At 42.5% G+C, this 12347-nt stretch overlaps 1 protein-coding gene across 4 annotated transcripts in view; it reads right to left on the reverse strand.

Annotated features, from left to right (window-relative positions):
* Positions 1–11176, reverse strand: part of LOC135522661 (matrix metalloproteinase-16-like) — an 89589-nt gene extending 78413 nt beyond the window's left edge. For 2 of the 4 annotated variants that reach the window (XM_064949138.1, XM_064949137.1), the window contains exon 1: positions 10546–11174. In XM_064949138.1, coding sequence (XP_064805210.1) covers positions 10546–10671 — 126 coding nt within the window. In that variant the 5' untranslated portion in view covers positions 10672–11174. Of the gene's footprint in view, positions 1–10545 lie in introns of all 4 variants that reach the window. The other 2 variants (XM_064949136.1, XM_064949139.1) reach the window with 2 other exon arrangements.
* Between the last annotated feature and the right edge of the window lie 1171 nt (positions 11177–12347).

Raw genomic sequence — 12347 nt, forward strand, 5'->3', positions numbered from 1 at the left:
AATCTTGCCAGAAGTCAATGCTTGCGTCCCAAATGACACCGTGTTCCCTATTTAGTGCACTAACTTTGACCAGGGCCCATAGGGGCCACTTAGAAAAAAGGGTTCCAAAACTGTTCTTCGACTGTCCCCATAGGAGTACCCCTTTTAGTTCCTTGTGAAATAATTTTTGGTTCCGGGTAGAACTTTTTTGGGTTCCATGTAGAACCCTCTGTGTAAATGGTTCTACCTGGAACCAAAATAGTTCTACCTGGAACCAAAACGGGTTCTTCAAAGGGTTCTCCTATGGGGACAGCTGAAGAAACCTTTTAGGTTCCAGATTAGAGGTCTGCCGATTATGATTTTTCAACGGCGATACCGATACCGATTATTGGAGGACCAAAAAAAAAGAGGATGCCGATTAATCGGCCGATTTATATACATATGTATTTGTTTTAATGACAATCACAACAATACTGAATGAACAATGAACACTTTCGTTTTAACATACATAAAATCAATTTAGTCTCAAATAAATTGTTAAAACATGTTCAATTTTATTTAAATAATACAAAAACACAGTGTTGGAGAAGAAAGTAAAAGTGCAATATGTGCCATGTAAAAAAGCTAACGTTTAAGTTCCTTGCTCTGAACATGAGAACATATGAAAGCTGGTGTTTCCTTTCAACATGAGTCTTCAATATTTCCAGTTAAGAACTTTTAGGTTGTAGAAACTACTATTTCTCTCTATACCATTTGTATTTCATAGACCTTTGACTATTGGATGTTCTTTTAGGCACTGTAGTATTGCCAGCCTAATCTCCGGAGTTGATAGGCTTGAAGTCATAAACAGCGCTATGCTTCAAGCATTGCGAAGAGGTGTTGGCAAACGCAGGAAAGTGCTGTTTGAATGAATGCTTACGAGCCTGCTGCTGCCTACCATCGCTCAGTCAGACTGCTCTATCAAATATCAAATCATAGACTTAATTATAACATAGTAAACACACAGATATACGAGCCTTAGGTCATTAATAACTATCATTCGAAAACAAAATTTAAAAACAAAATGTATTATTTCAGTGAAATACGGAACCGTTATGTATTTTATCTAACGGGTGGTAACCGTAGGTGTAAATGTTACTGTTACATTGCAAAACCTTCAATGTTATGTCATAATTATGTAAAATTCTGGCAAATTATTTACGGTCTTTGTTAGGAAAAAATGGTCTTCACACAGTTCCCAACGAGCCAGGCGGCCCAAACTGCTGCATATACCCTGACTCTGCTTGCACAGAACGCACGAGAAGTGACACAATTTCAGGTACCACATTGATTATATGCAACGCAGGACAAGTTAGTTAAACAAGTAATATCATCAACCATGTGTAGTTAACTAGTGATTATGTTAATATTGATTGTTTTTTATAAGAGACGTTTAATGCTAGCTAGCAACTTACCATGGCTCCTTGCTGCCTGCACTCGCGTAACAGGTGGTCAGTCTCCTCGGGGATTGCAATATATATATGCCGATTACCGATTGTTGTGAAAACTTGAAATCGGCCATAATTAGTCGGCCATTCCGATTAATCGGCCGACCTCTATTCTAGATAGCACCTTTCCTTCTAAGAGTACAGTGCAAAGGGTGCCGTTTGGGACAAAGACCAGGGAAGTAAAATGTGGACACGTAAAGCTTGTGTTCCTGTCAAACCAGCCATCATACCAGCTACATTCTACAGCCATCTGCCAGATCCATCAACATAGACAGCTTGATTTAGAGGGATCAGCTCTGTCGTGGTTTCCCCATCTCCCTGTGGGACAATAACCATGACAATCACATAACCCTTTAGCATTAGAAGGGAAGAGGAAGGGGGAGGGAGGGCGGCGAGGGGGGAGACGGTTGGATGTACCACCGTCAGTCATTTAGTGTTCCTTTGTATGGTCGTCCAGTCATGTCTCTCTTCTGTCTTAAACGCTATGACACCACTTCAACTATTTGAATCTCGCAAGAGCACGGGCAGATGCAGAGAGAGCAAATGATGAGTGTTACATGCGTGTCTCCGGTGTGGACACTCTCTTTCCCTTACTCATTTATATACAGTATTCATTCTCCCCTTGATCTGGTGTCCTAGCACCGGTGTCAATGTAAGGGTGCAGGACTAAAGCACAGGCGTTTGGCTTTTCATGTCAGACAGGCTCCCACTCAATATACTAGTATTTCTCTCCCTGTCCTCCTCTTCCTAACTCGATAATGATCAAGCTTGTAGGCCCAAACAACTGTGTTCAATAGAATCGGAATGGGCAACTCTTGGCTTTATGTCATTGTGGATCACCTCAACATGACTTGGACTCTTTCAAAGGTCACAAAACTGCACAAAAGAGAAACCTAAAAGTGGCAGACAAAGAACATGTACCAATCAGAGATGACACATTACACAGATTCATCATAAACTACACACAATGACAACATACACCTAGCTACAGGTAGTTAGTGACAGACAATAATGTATAATATGAAAAGGAACTACAGTAGCTCCTCTGTCAGTGTCTGTGTGTTGGTCACCTCGGTAGCTCCTCTGTCAGTGTCTGTATGTTGGTCACCTCAGTAGCTTCTCTGTCAGTGTCTGTGTGTTGGTCACCTCAGTAGCTTCTCTGTCAGTGTCTGTGTGTTGGTCACCTCAGTAGCTTCTCTGTCAGTGTCTGTGTGTTGGTCACCTCAGTAGCTTCTGTCAGTGTCTGTGTGTTGGTCACCTCAGTGGTGAACTCATATGAACTTCCTGTGCCTGTCCCAGCTGGGTAGTGTCAGTGGATCGCTAGATAACGAGCTAGCGCCACATCATGCAGGCTCACTAATTAGCCTGGCCAGGAAATCAAAGGCTAACCTTTAAGGCAGTGGGAATACTTCATTAGAGAAGAGACACACACTTCCAAGAAGAGGAGGTAGCCATAGCAACATGCTTCTGGGACAGTGGCTGTCAACAAACAGTGGTGCACATGGCTGGTATATCAAATCAAATCAAATTCCATTTCTCACATGCTTCGAATACAACAGGTGTAGATCTTACAGTGAAATGCTTACTTACCAGCCCTTAACCAACAATGCAGTTTCAAAAGAATTCTAATAATAAAATAACCCCCCCCCCCCCCCCCCAAATAAGAATGAGAAATAAAAGTAACAAATAATTAAAGAGTAGCAGTAAAATAACAATAGTGTGACTCTAGTAGAGATGATGATTTTCTTGCCGTGTGGCTGTGATCCGTCTTTAGATCGTAAACAGATATTCTCATGCAGACTGCCTTTTAACAAATGACATTTCAGAACATGACACCGGCCTCTTGGGGTAGCTGACGTCACCTCTCTGCTCCTCGATTTCTCACCCTCGCCTCGGCCTGCTTGAATAATCCAGTAGGACACACGCCAACCAACCAGCAAGTAATGCCAACCTTACCCAGGGTCGCCAAGGCAACACAGCCTGACCCACCAGCCACCCATTGAAGAGATCGCTAAGTACACGGATTGCTCCGAGCACTTAGGATGTAGCCCTATTAGGACCAATTTCAACAAATATCACAATGTGGTCATGATACTAGCGATACTAATGATTATTTCCTGTTCCTCTTTGAAAGTGGACATTCTGAAATACTGACTAAATGTTTACATCCTGGACTTAACAGAGCGCTCTATCACTTCTGAAATTCTAGGCTTTGTTCTTTAAAAAAATGTAGACACACAAATCCAACTACTATTAAGTAAATGATAGTGTAATCAAGAAAGAGAACAAGCTGACAGCGTAATCAAAGATATTTTATAACTAGTTAATGTGTGTCGTTTTCAACGGGAGCAAATGAGTGATAGTGGGCAGAACAAGCAAGGAGGTGGGCAGAGCCAAGCGCGAGCCAGCGAGATCCTATTGGCGCATTCTATTATGCATTTGCACATTTCCGCTAGGGAACGCCTACTCCGTGAAGTGCACGTGATAACTCAACCCACCCTTGCTCTCCTTGTAAACAACTTTTTAAAACTTTGGCAAAGGGTAAAGTCTACAAAACGTAGTGCTCTCTGTTTGTCAGAGATTCTAGTTTTGGGAACAGCAAACTGTATTGAGATCAGGCTTTTCTTAGACAACAAAATGTGCAGAATGTCGGCCCAGTTCCATCTCACTACCTACTCTCCCACTGCCGGCACCTGGGCTTCCTCTCATCACCATATTTGGTCGGGAGTGGAAATTCCAACCGGATGCTTCAGATTTATACATCCGGTGAAACATCTGGCGCCTTGTTCTATCTGTGGCGTAATGGCTCTGTCTCACAGTGACATGTTCCCACGACAATGGATCGTACTGAAAACACACGACAGGCCTACTGCGGGTGACGACTACAGACAGCATCGCCTGTGACAGTGTGACTCTACCCTAACTAACACTGGACTCTTCAGCATCATTAAAGATTTAATAGCTCACAGAACTGCTACTAACCACGACCTCTATCAATGTATGCCTATGAAGTCTCAGAGAGATGCAGCGTGTGTGAGCAGTAGAGTGGATGATAGATAATGGAAGTGAGAATAATGAAAGAGAGAAAGGTTTGAGCAGGAAGTAGAGAGAGGGGGCAGAGAGAGAGCAAGGGGGGCTGGCAGAGAGAGAGAGAGAGAGAGAGGGGGGAGACAGAGAGAGAGCGAGAGGTGTGGTGAGGGGACTGGACAAATAAGCACACACCAAACCAAGCAGCCCCTGCCCTGACCATTGAACAGCCATTAGTACAGACCTCAGCATTGGCCTCGGTCCCACCATGGAGTCATCATAACACTGTTGGCCGCTGGCAGTACGAGACACACACACAGAGACACACACCACACACACACCACCCGCTTTCAATTATTCAGTCAGCCAGGCCTCCCAGGCAGGGCATGCCAACTGGTAACATGAGTCATGTTAGGAATGGGCTCTGTCGTTACACTTGTGCCTATGTTGTGAGTCCTAGTGACAACACATCATACCCCATGCTAGATATTTAGCATGTGGGACTGAGATTGGCATAGCTGGCTAACTGTTTGTGCTAAGTATTGCATTGTATTCAAAGACACTTGCTATTGTATTGAGGTGTAAGGTCATTGTTGATTTCATAGTTTATTTCTATTAGAAATAGTACAGTATAGGTACAGTAGGTATACTTCATCTCTATATTCTGTTCTCTCTCTGGGGTGATTTGTGTGTTTAATTGTCTTGGTGTAATTCAAACCCTTTGTGACTAATCATGCACCAGTTTTACACCTGATTCCCCGCTGAGGGAAACCACTGTATGCTAGATGTGGAGTGCCAGATAGTGGACTCACAAGGTTATATTGCCTCAGTGTACGTCTGTAAGCATAAAGTGCCTTCGGAAAATACCCCTTGACTTTTTCCACATTTTGTTATGTTACATCCTTATTCTAAAATGGATGAAATAAAAAAAAATATATCCTCAGCAATCTACACACAATAACCCATAATAACAAAGCTTAAATAGGTATTTAGAAATGTTTACAAATGTATACAAAAATAAAAACAGTAATACTGTATTCAGACCCTTTGCTAAGAGACTTGAAATTGAGCTCAGGTGCATCCTGTTTCCATTGATCATCCTTGAGATGTTTCTACAACTGGATTGGAGTCCACCTGTGGTAAATTCAATTGACTGGACAGGATTTGGAAAGGCACACACCTGTCTATATAAGGTCCCACAGTTGACAGTGCATGTCAGAGCAAAAACCAAGCCATGAGGGCGAAGCAATTGTCTGTAGAGCTCCTAGACAGGATTGTGTTGAGGCACAGATCTGGAGAAGGGTACCAAAACTTTTCTGCAGCATTTAAATCCCCAAGAACACAGTGGCCTCCATCATTCTTAAATGGAAGAAGTTTGGGACCACCAATAGTCTTCCTAGAGCTGTCCGACCCGTCCAAACAGAACAATCGGGGGAGAAGGGCCTTGGTCAGGGAGGTGACCAAGAACCCGAAGGTCACTCTGACAGAGCTCTAGAGTTCCTCTGTGGAGATGGAATAACCTTCCAGAAGAACTACCATCTCTGCAGCACTACAACAATCAGGCCTTTATGGTAGAGTGGCCAGACGGAAGCCACTCCTCAGTAAAAGGCACATGACAGCCCGCTTGGAGTTTGCCAAAAGGCATCTAAAGACTCTGAAAACCAAGATTGAACTCTTTGGCCTGAATGCCAAGCGTCAAGTCTGGAGGAAACCTGGCACCATCCCAACCGGTGAAGCATGGTGGTGGCAGCATCATGCTGTGGGAATGTTTTTCAGCGGCAGGGCCTGGGAGACTAGTCCGGATCGAGGGAAATATGAACGGAGCAAAGTACAGAGAGATCCTTGATGAAAACCTGCTCCAGAGCGCCTCAGACTGGGGCGAAGGTTCACCTTCCAACAGCACAACGACCCTAAGCATACAGCCAAGACAATGCAGGAGTGGCTTCGGGACAAGTCTCTGAATGTCCTTGAGTGGCCCAGCCTGAGCACAGACTTGAACCCGATCAAACATCTCTGGAGACCTGAAAATATCTGTGCAGCAACGCTCCCAATCTAACCTGTCAGAGCTTGAGAGGATCTGCAGAGAAGAATGGGAGAAACTCCCCAAATACAGGTGTGCCAAGCAAATAGCGTCATACCCAAGAAGACTCAATGCTGTAATTGCTGCCAAATGGACTTGAACAAAGTACTGAGTAAAGGGTCTGAATACTTATGTAAATGTGACATTTCAGTTTTTTATTTGTAATAAATTAGCGGGGGAAAAACTACTGTTTTGGCTTTGTCATTGGGGTACTGTGTGTAGATTGATGAGGGACAACATGTTTTTTAATCAATTTAAGAATAAGTCTGTAACCTAACAAAATGTGGAAAAAGCCAAGGGGTCTGAATACTTACCGGAGGCACTGTAAAGGTTACAGCTGTGGTTATTGAATAATGTCGTCTTCATTTCCAGGAAGAATCGGGTCTTTTTGTATGACTACAGTTATAAAATGTAAATAAACAAGTGCTGAATGAGAGCGAATGCAAATGCTGCCTTGAACTTGTTTCTGTCAATGTATACAATATACACACACACACACACAAATATACAATAGAGTAGAGGGCAAAATATATCAAGTACCATGCCAGCAATTTGATTTTTTGCCATTTACTCTACAGAGAAACAACGACCTTGAACATAAAGTAGTTCAATTTTACTAGTTGAACCTTACTAGTAGTTTGTAGTAAAGTTGTTTCACGTAAGGCAATGACGTGTATGCTTGTTGGATCAGTACACTGATTCCTTTTAGTCTCTCTCCACCAGGATCATATTCATTCCTGGACACTGTAGCAAATGCTTTACAACAGAAAATGAAAACAACCATTTGTTATTGGTCAAATTCAGGTAGTCCCCCCCCCATGCTGGCCCTTTTACTTCTGTTTCGTGCCTAGTGAATACAACCCAGACAACATCACTGTGGTACTGTAGCCTACAGTCAGAGGAATGATGCTTATACATGTCTATACCTTACCAGTCCCAGACACAGACAGGGAAATAAGCTTAAAAACCCATTGTCTCACTGTAATTACTTTGTGTCTATAGTTCTAGTTTGGTTTACATGCATAACAATAATGTAGCACTAGATATTTCACTTTACTGACAGACACAGTACCCAATGCTTCCTTTGTCCATCACAAACGTTAATGATGTCTCTTCCACACATATTTTTGATTATCCATTGGGAAACATGCCACTTGAAAAGACATGAAACCATAAAAAAAATAAACGACATCATTTGGTTCTCTCTCTTCCATTATAACAAGGGCAGACTAATGTGGGGGAAATTGCTTTTTAGCAGAGTGGGAGACGGACCAAAAGAGTGAAAATGTTCAGAAATGCTCGGCAAAATAAATACTGTACAATGCCTGCTGCATTGGAGAAGAAGTGAGCAAGTTCAAGTTCAGGCCTCTCTGGGGTTATAGGACTCTCAACTAACAACCAATCAGATACAGGACGTTGGGACCATTATTAAACTCTCCTCCAAACCCAGTGAGGATTTCTCTTGAAAATAGTCTGACCACCAATTACAGAGCAGCAGGTTTATGTCAACCGTCATTTTTTATTGTCCTCTGTGACCTATGTGTGTGTGTGTGTGTGTGTGTGTGTGTGTGTGTGTGTGTGTGTGTGTGTGTGTGTGTGTGTGTGTGTGTGTGTGTGTGTGTGTGTGTGTGTGTGTGTGTGAGTATAAAGAGTTGCAGGAGAGACAGGCTGCCAGACCCTCCCTGTACTGACCAAACCACACAGATTCACCACAGTACACCAAACCAACAACCATTTTTTAGTATCAGAGGGATATAGGGATATGAATCATAGTATTTTGGTTCTCGTTCACTTCCTCGCGTAACAATAAACACCACACACTCTACACTGTATGAGCTTATATTCCAATGCCCATTCATTGTGTTGTGAATTTTCAACAAAGGAAAAGGTTTCATCTTAGTGCAAATAGAATAATATACCTATTGAGCTTTGTAAGGTCACACAAATGTATTTTGCTGTGGAATGACAAACATTTCCTTCCTGCTTTCTAATGCAGTTGATCTGTTAGCCTTCTCTCCATGCACTGACTGCAGAAAGAAGGGACTGAAAGCTCAACGTATTTGCATTACAATATGCTCTCAGCCATCTGATCTGATCTGAAGCCAGATCACAATGATCAAGGTTCTTCAGTTTCAGGCTCCTGGCTATGCTTTTGACCGTGCACCAAGACATGACCGCTTCCTAAATGGCACCCCGTTCCCTTTAAAGTGCACCACTTTTGACCAGGGCCCATAGGGAGGGCTTTGGTCATAAGTAGTGGCCTATGTAGGGAGTAGGGTGCCATTTGGAATGCAGACATGAGGTGGGGGAGAGGGAGGGCCCCAGCCCCCTTGTCATGTTGGCTTTGACATCTATTACTGCATGACCGGTAGCATCTGTTTTTCATCTTCACAGGTTTGTATATGTTGGGCTTGCAAGTCATGTGGATGTAAATCTTCTATTAGCAGTGTTAACATGCCAAATGCATAGAGATCCTATAATTCATCCTATATGTAAGTATATGGGTAAATGCTTGGTAATGGGATTATGTCCATTCAATTGCAAAGGAATGACAGAGCCATTTGTTCACTCACCCTAGAATTGACTATTAACATTTGACTCTATACATGTTTTATAGTTTTGGCACACATGTTATGCAGAAAGTCTACTTTTGGCACGGACTTTGACTTTACCACACCCTCCTTTAATTTTAGGGAGTTCCGGCCAAACTTCAGCTGGCACCGCCCTCTTGGCAGAATACTGACAGTGATAGTGGGTAATAATTTTGAACTTTTTATGAGCACCCGGTGCAGGATGGGGAGACCGTGAACCCTTTGAAAGAAGGCTATGTTTTTGTGTTTATTTGATTTATTTTATTATATTTACAGAAACATTTGTGTAACATCAGAAATAAACCAGGCTGCGTAGGCCTATAGCCTACTGTAAACGCGTTATAACAATGCATTACCACGTTATAAGGTTGAAATAAATGATTAGGCTACAGCATCCACAAAGCACTCCCTTGCTAGGTTTTGAAACAACAGATATCACAGACAAATGCGTCGAGCAGTTAAACCAATGGGATAAATAGTTGACCATTAGATATGTAGGCTACCGATGTATCCTGTTTGCTACTACAGCAGGAAAATAATCCGGGAGCAACTGAAAATCTGAAATATTATGTGGATTATAATTATTGGACATTTTTGTAGGGGTTGATACATTTTCCATCGGGGAAAATGAAGTCTCAAATTTCAAGTAGAAATTACAAACTTCCGAAGCCTTTTTAAAACCTCAAATATACTGCAAGTGTAACATTTCCTGTGTTGCAGGACATTTCTCCCACAACAGGGTAATCAAATTAAGATCCTGATCTGTAATGTGGGGAGTTTAAATACATGTTCTCTAAATCCCATTCTTATTGGCCTTGGGTTGTGTGGGACATCACAAATCCAATTCCCATACTTGCAGTAGAGGCAATGGCATCACCAAATGAGCCAATAGCCCATGGTGCTACGTTATGAAAATACAAGTTATATTTGAATTAGGATGCATAATCACAAATTAGATCTCAGTTCATTATAATACCATTCCAATCAATGTTGAAAGTTAGTGACCAGATATATCAGCTGGATGTATTTAACAACAACCATTGAACCATAGAAGCATGCTTTGCTTCTAAAATTGCCTAACAAATGGCTATAGGCACATTCCCACGTCTAAATAGTAATAGTGTGAGGGAAAGGTGGACAGAATGGAACAGGACTGTTGTAGCCTGTCGAGTTCGCACCTCGTAAACACTCACAAAGAGGTCTGCTGTTGAAGCTAAATTCAACTTCATCCATAAAGCATGGAGGGCTCATAAGCGGTTCTTATTCAAAACCCAGGCATAAAATGGCATGCATTATGATCATATTTATCTTGGTAACTAGGAATTATTATGCATAAACCACCAGTGAAAAAAAGCTAGCAGTACCCCGTTCCCATTCTTACCTCTACGCTGAACGGTTGTTCCTCTCCATTCACGGCACATAAAATCCACAGCAAGAATTGCAAGCACAACGTCCCTAGATAAAAGCTATTCAAACGTCTTCTAGTGTGAAATGCTAACAAAATCATAATGAAGCCCCTTAATTGTTTCTGCTTGTTTTATTAATAGTCAATCAAAACAAACGGACAAGGAGTAAATCCCTGGCGTCTCAGGCGGAGGCTAGGAGGAACATTGGCGGTGACGGTATCTCTCTCGCATGCCCGGGGAAAGAATGATCGTCGCCTCGGCTCGTCGAGGGTTGAAGAGGAAGTTATCCGGAGAAGACAATAATTCGCAATTGTTTTTCAGATGTTCCGTTTTATTTGTCCACTGCTCAGTTCTCCTCAGTGGATCCACCTCTAACGCTGTTGTCAGACACATTTAGCTGGGGTCCTACACTGCGCGGCATAGCTGCTAGTTTTCAACCATAACTCGGATGACTGCGCCTGCGCTCTCTCTCCGAACCCCCATCAGAGCCGCATATTATAACACTCCCATTTTGGAGCCTGCGCGGCTCAGAGCGTCACGGAATCTTGGATCATATACCAAACTATATCATCGCTATATCGTACCTTATGGACAGTGGTGGAAAAGGGAGGCGATAAAGGAGCCCGAGGTTGTTATTCCTGGGGCCAAACACAAACGTGCTACCTTAACCAAACCAGTATGACAGAGTCTGTGTTGCCCATAACATCGGTGGTTGCTGATGGTTGTTGATGATGATGATAATGACGATGAAGCTTTCGATTATGTTTAGCCTATATAATTGCACAGGCGACCTATTTCACTCATTATTACATGTTATTAGCCTACATGTTGCCCGTTCCATTGATGCTCTTACAGAAAACTGTTTTTAACATTTTAATACTAGGCTATTGTCAAGCAGCAACACTTTCATTTCAGATGTTCTCTGTACACTTTTTTAATAGCTAATGTTGAAATATTTATTGCTGAATGACTTCCGTATAGTCCGTGACAGGCCAGTATATACATCCTATATGTGGTTGAATTTGAAATGACACTATTCACTTTATAGTGCACGACTTTTGACCAAGAGCCATGTGGCTTTGGTTAAAAGTAGTGCACTATGTAGGGAATAGTGGTGCCATTTGGGATGTATACACCGTGATTGTACAGTAGTAGGCTATGATAAAGGCAGAGGAAATGCACTGCACGTTGTTGTTTGTCAAGTCCACCAGAGGGCAATGACAAGCTAAATGTGATATTAGATGAAAGGAGACGTGTCAGCTTACTGTACAGTACAATAGTTCAGTTTATGTATATGCAAACACACAATGTCACAGTCCCATGGATCTGTACAATATTTGCATTGAAGAAGAAAATGTACACAACAATCTAATTGGAGTTAAAATTACCATTGCCCCAATCCCTTTCCCATACAACTACTTGGCATCCGACCACAAGACGCTACCGCCCAGTACATTACTGGGGCCAAGCTCCCTGCCATCCAGGACCTCTTTACCAGGCAGTGTCAGAAGAAGGCCCTAAAAATTGGCAAATACTCCAGCCACCCAAGTCTATCTGTTCTCTCTGCTACTGCACGGCAAATGGTACCGGAGCGCCAAGTCTGGGACCAGAAAGCTCCTGAACAGCTTCTACCCCCAAGCCATAAGACTGCTGAACAGTTAATCAAATGGTTACCCGGACTATTTTCTATTGAGACATTTTTGTTGTTGTTTAACTGACTCTATTGTACTGGCTCTATGCACACTCACCGAACTCTACCCACACACTCACACATATT

Source organism: Oncorhynchus masou, chromosome 30 (assembly GCF_036934945.1).
Source record: "Oncorhynchus masou masou isolate Uvic2021 chromosome 30, UVic_Omas_1.1, whole genome shotgun sequence".
Taxonomy (NCBI): Eukaryota; Metazoa; Chordata; class Actinopteri; order Salmoniformes; family Salmonidae; genus Oncorhynchus; species Oncorhynchus masou.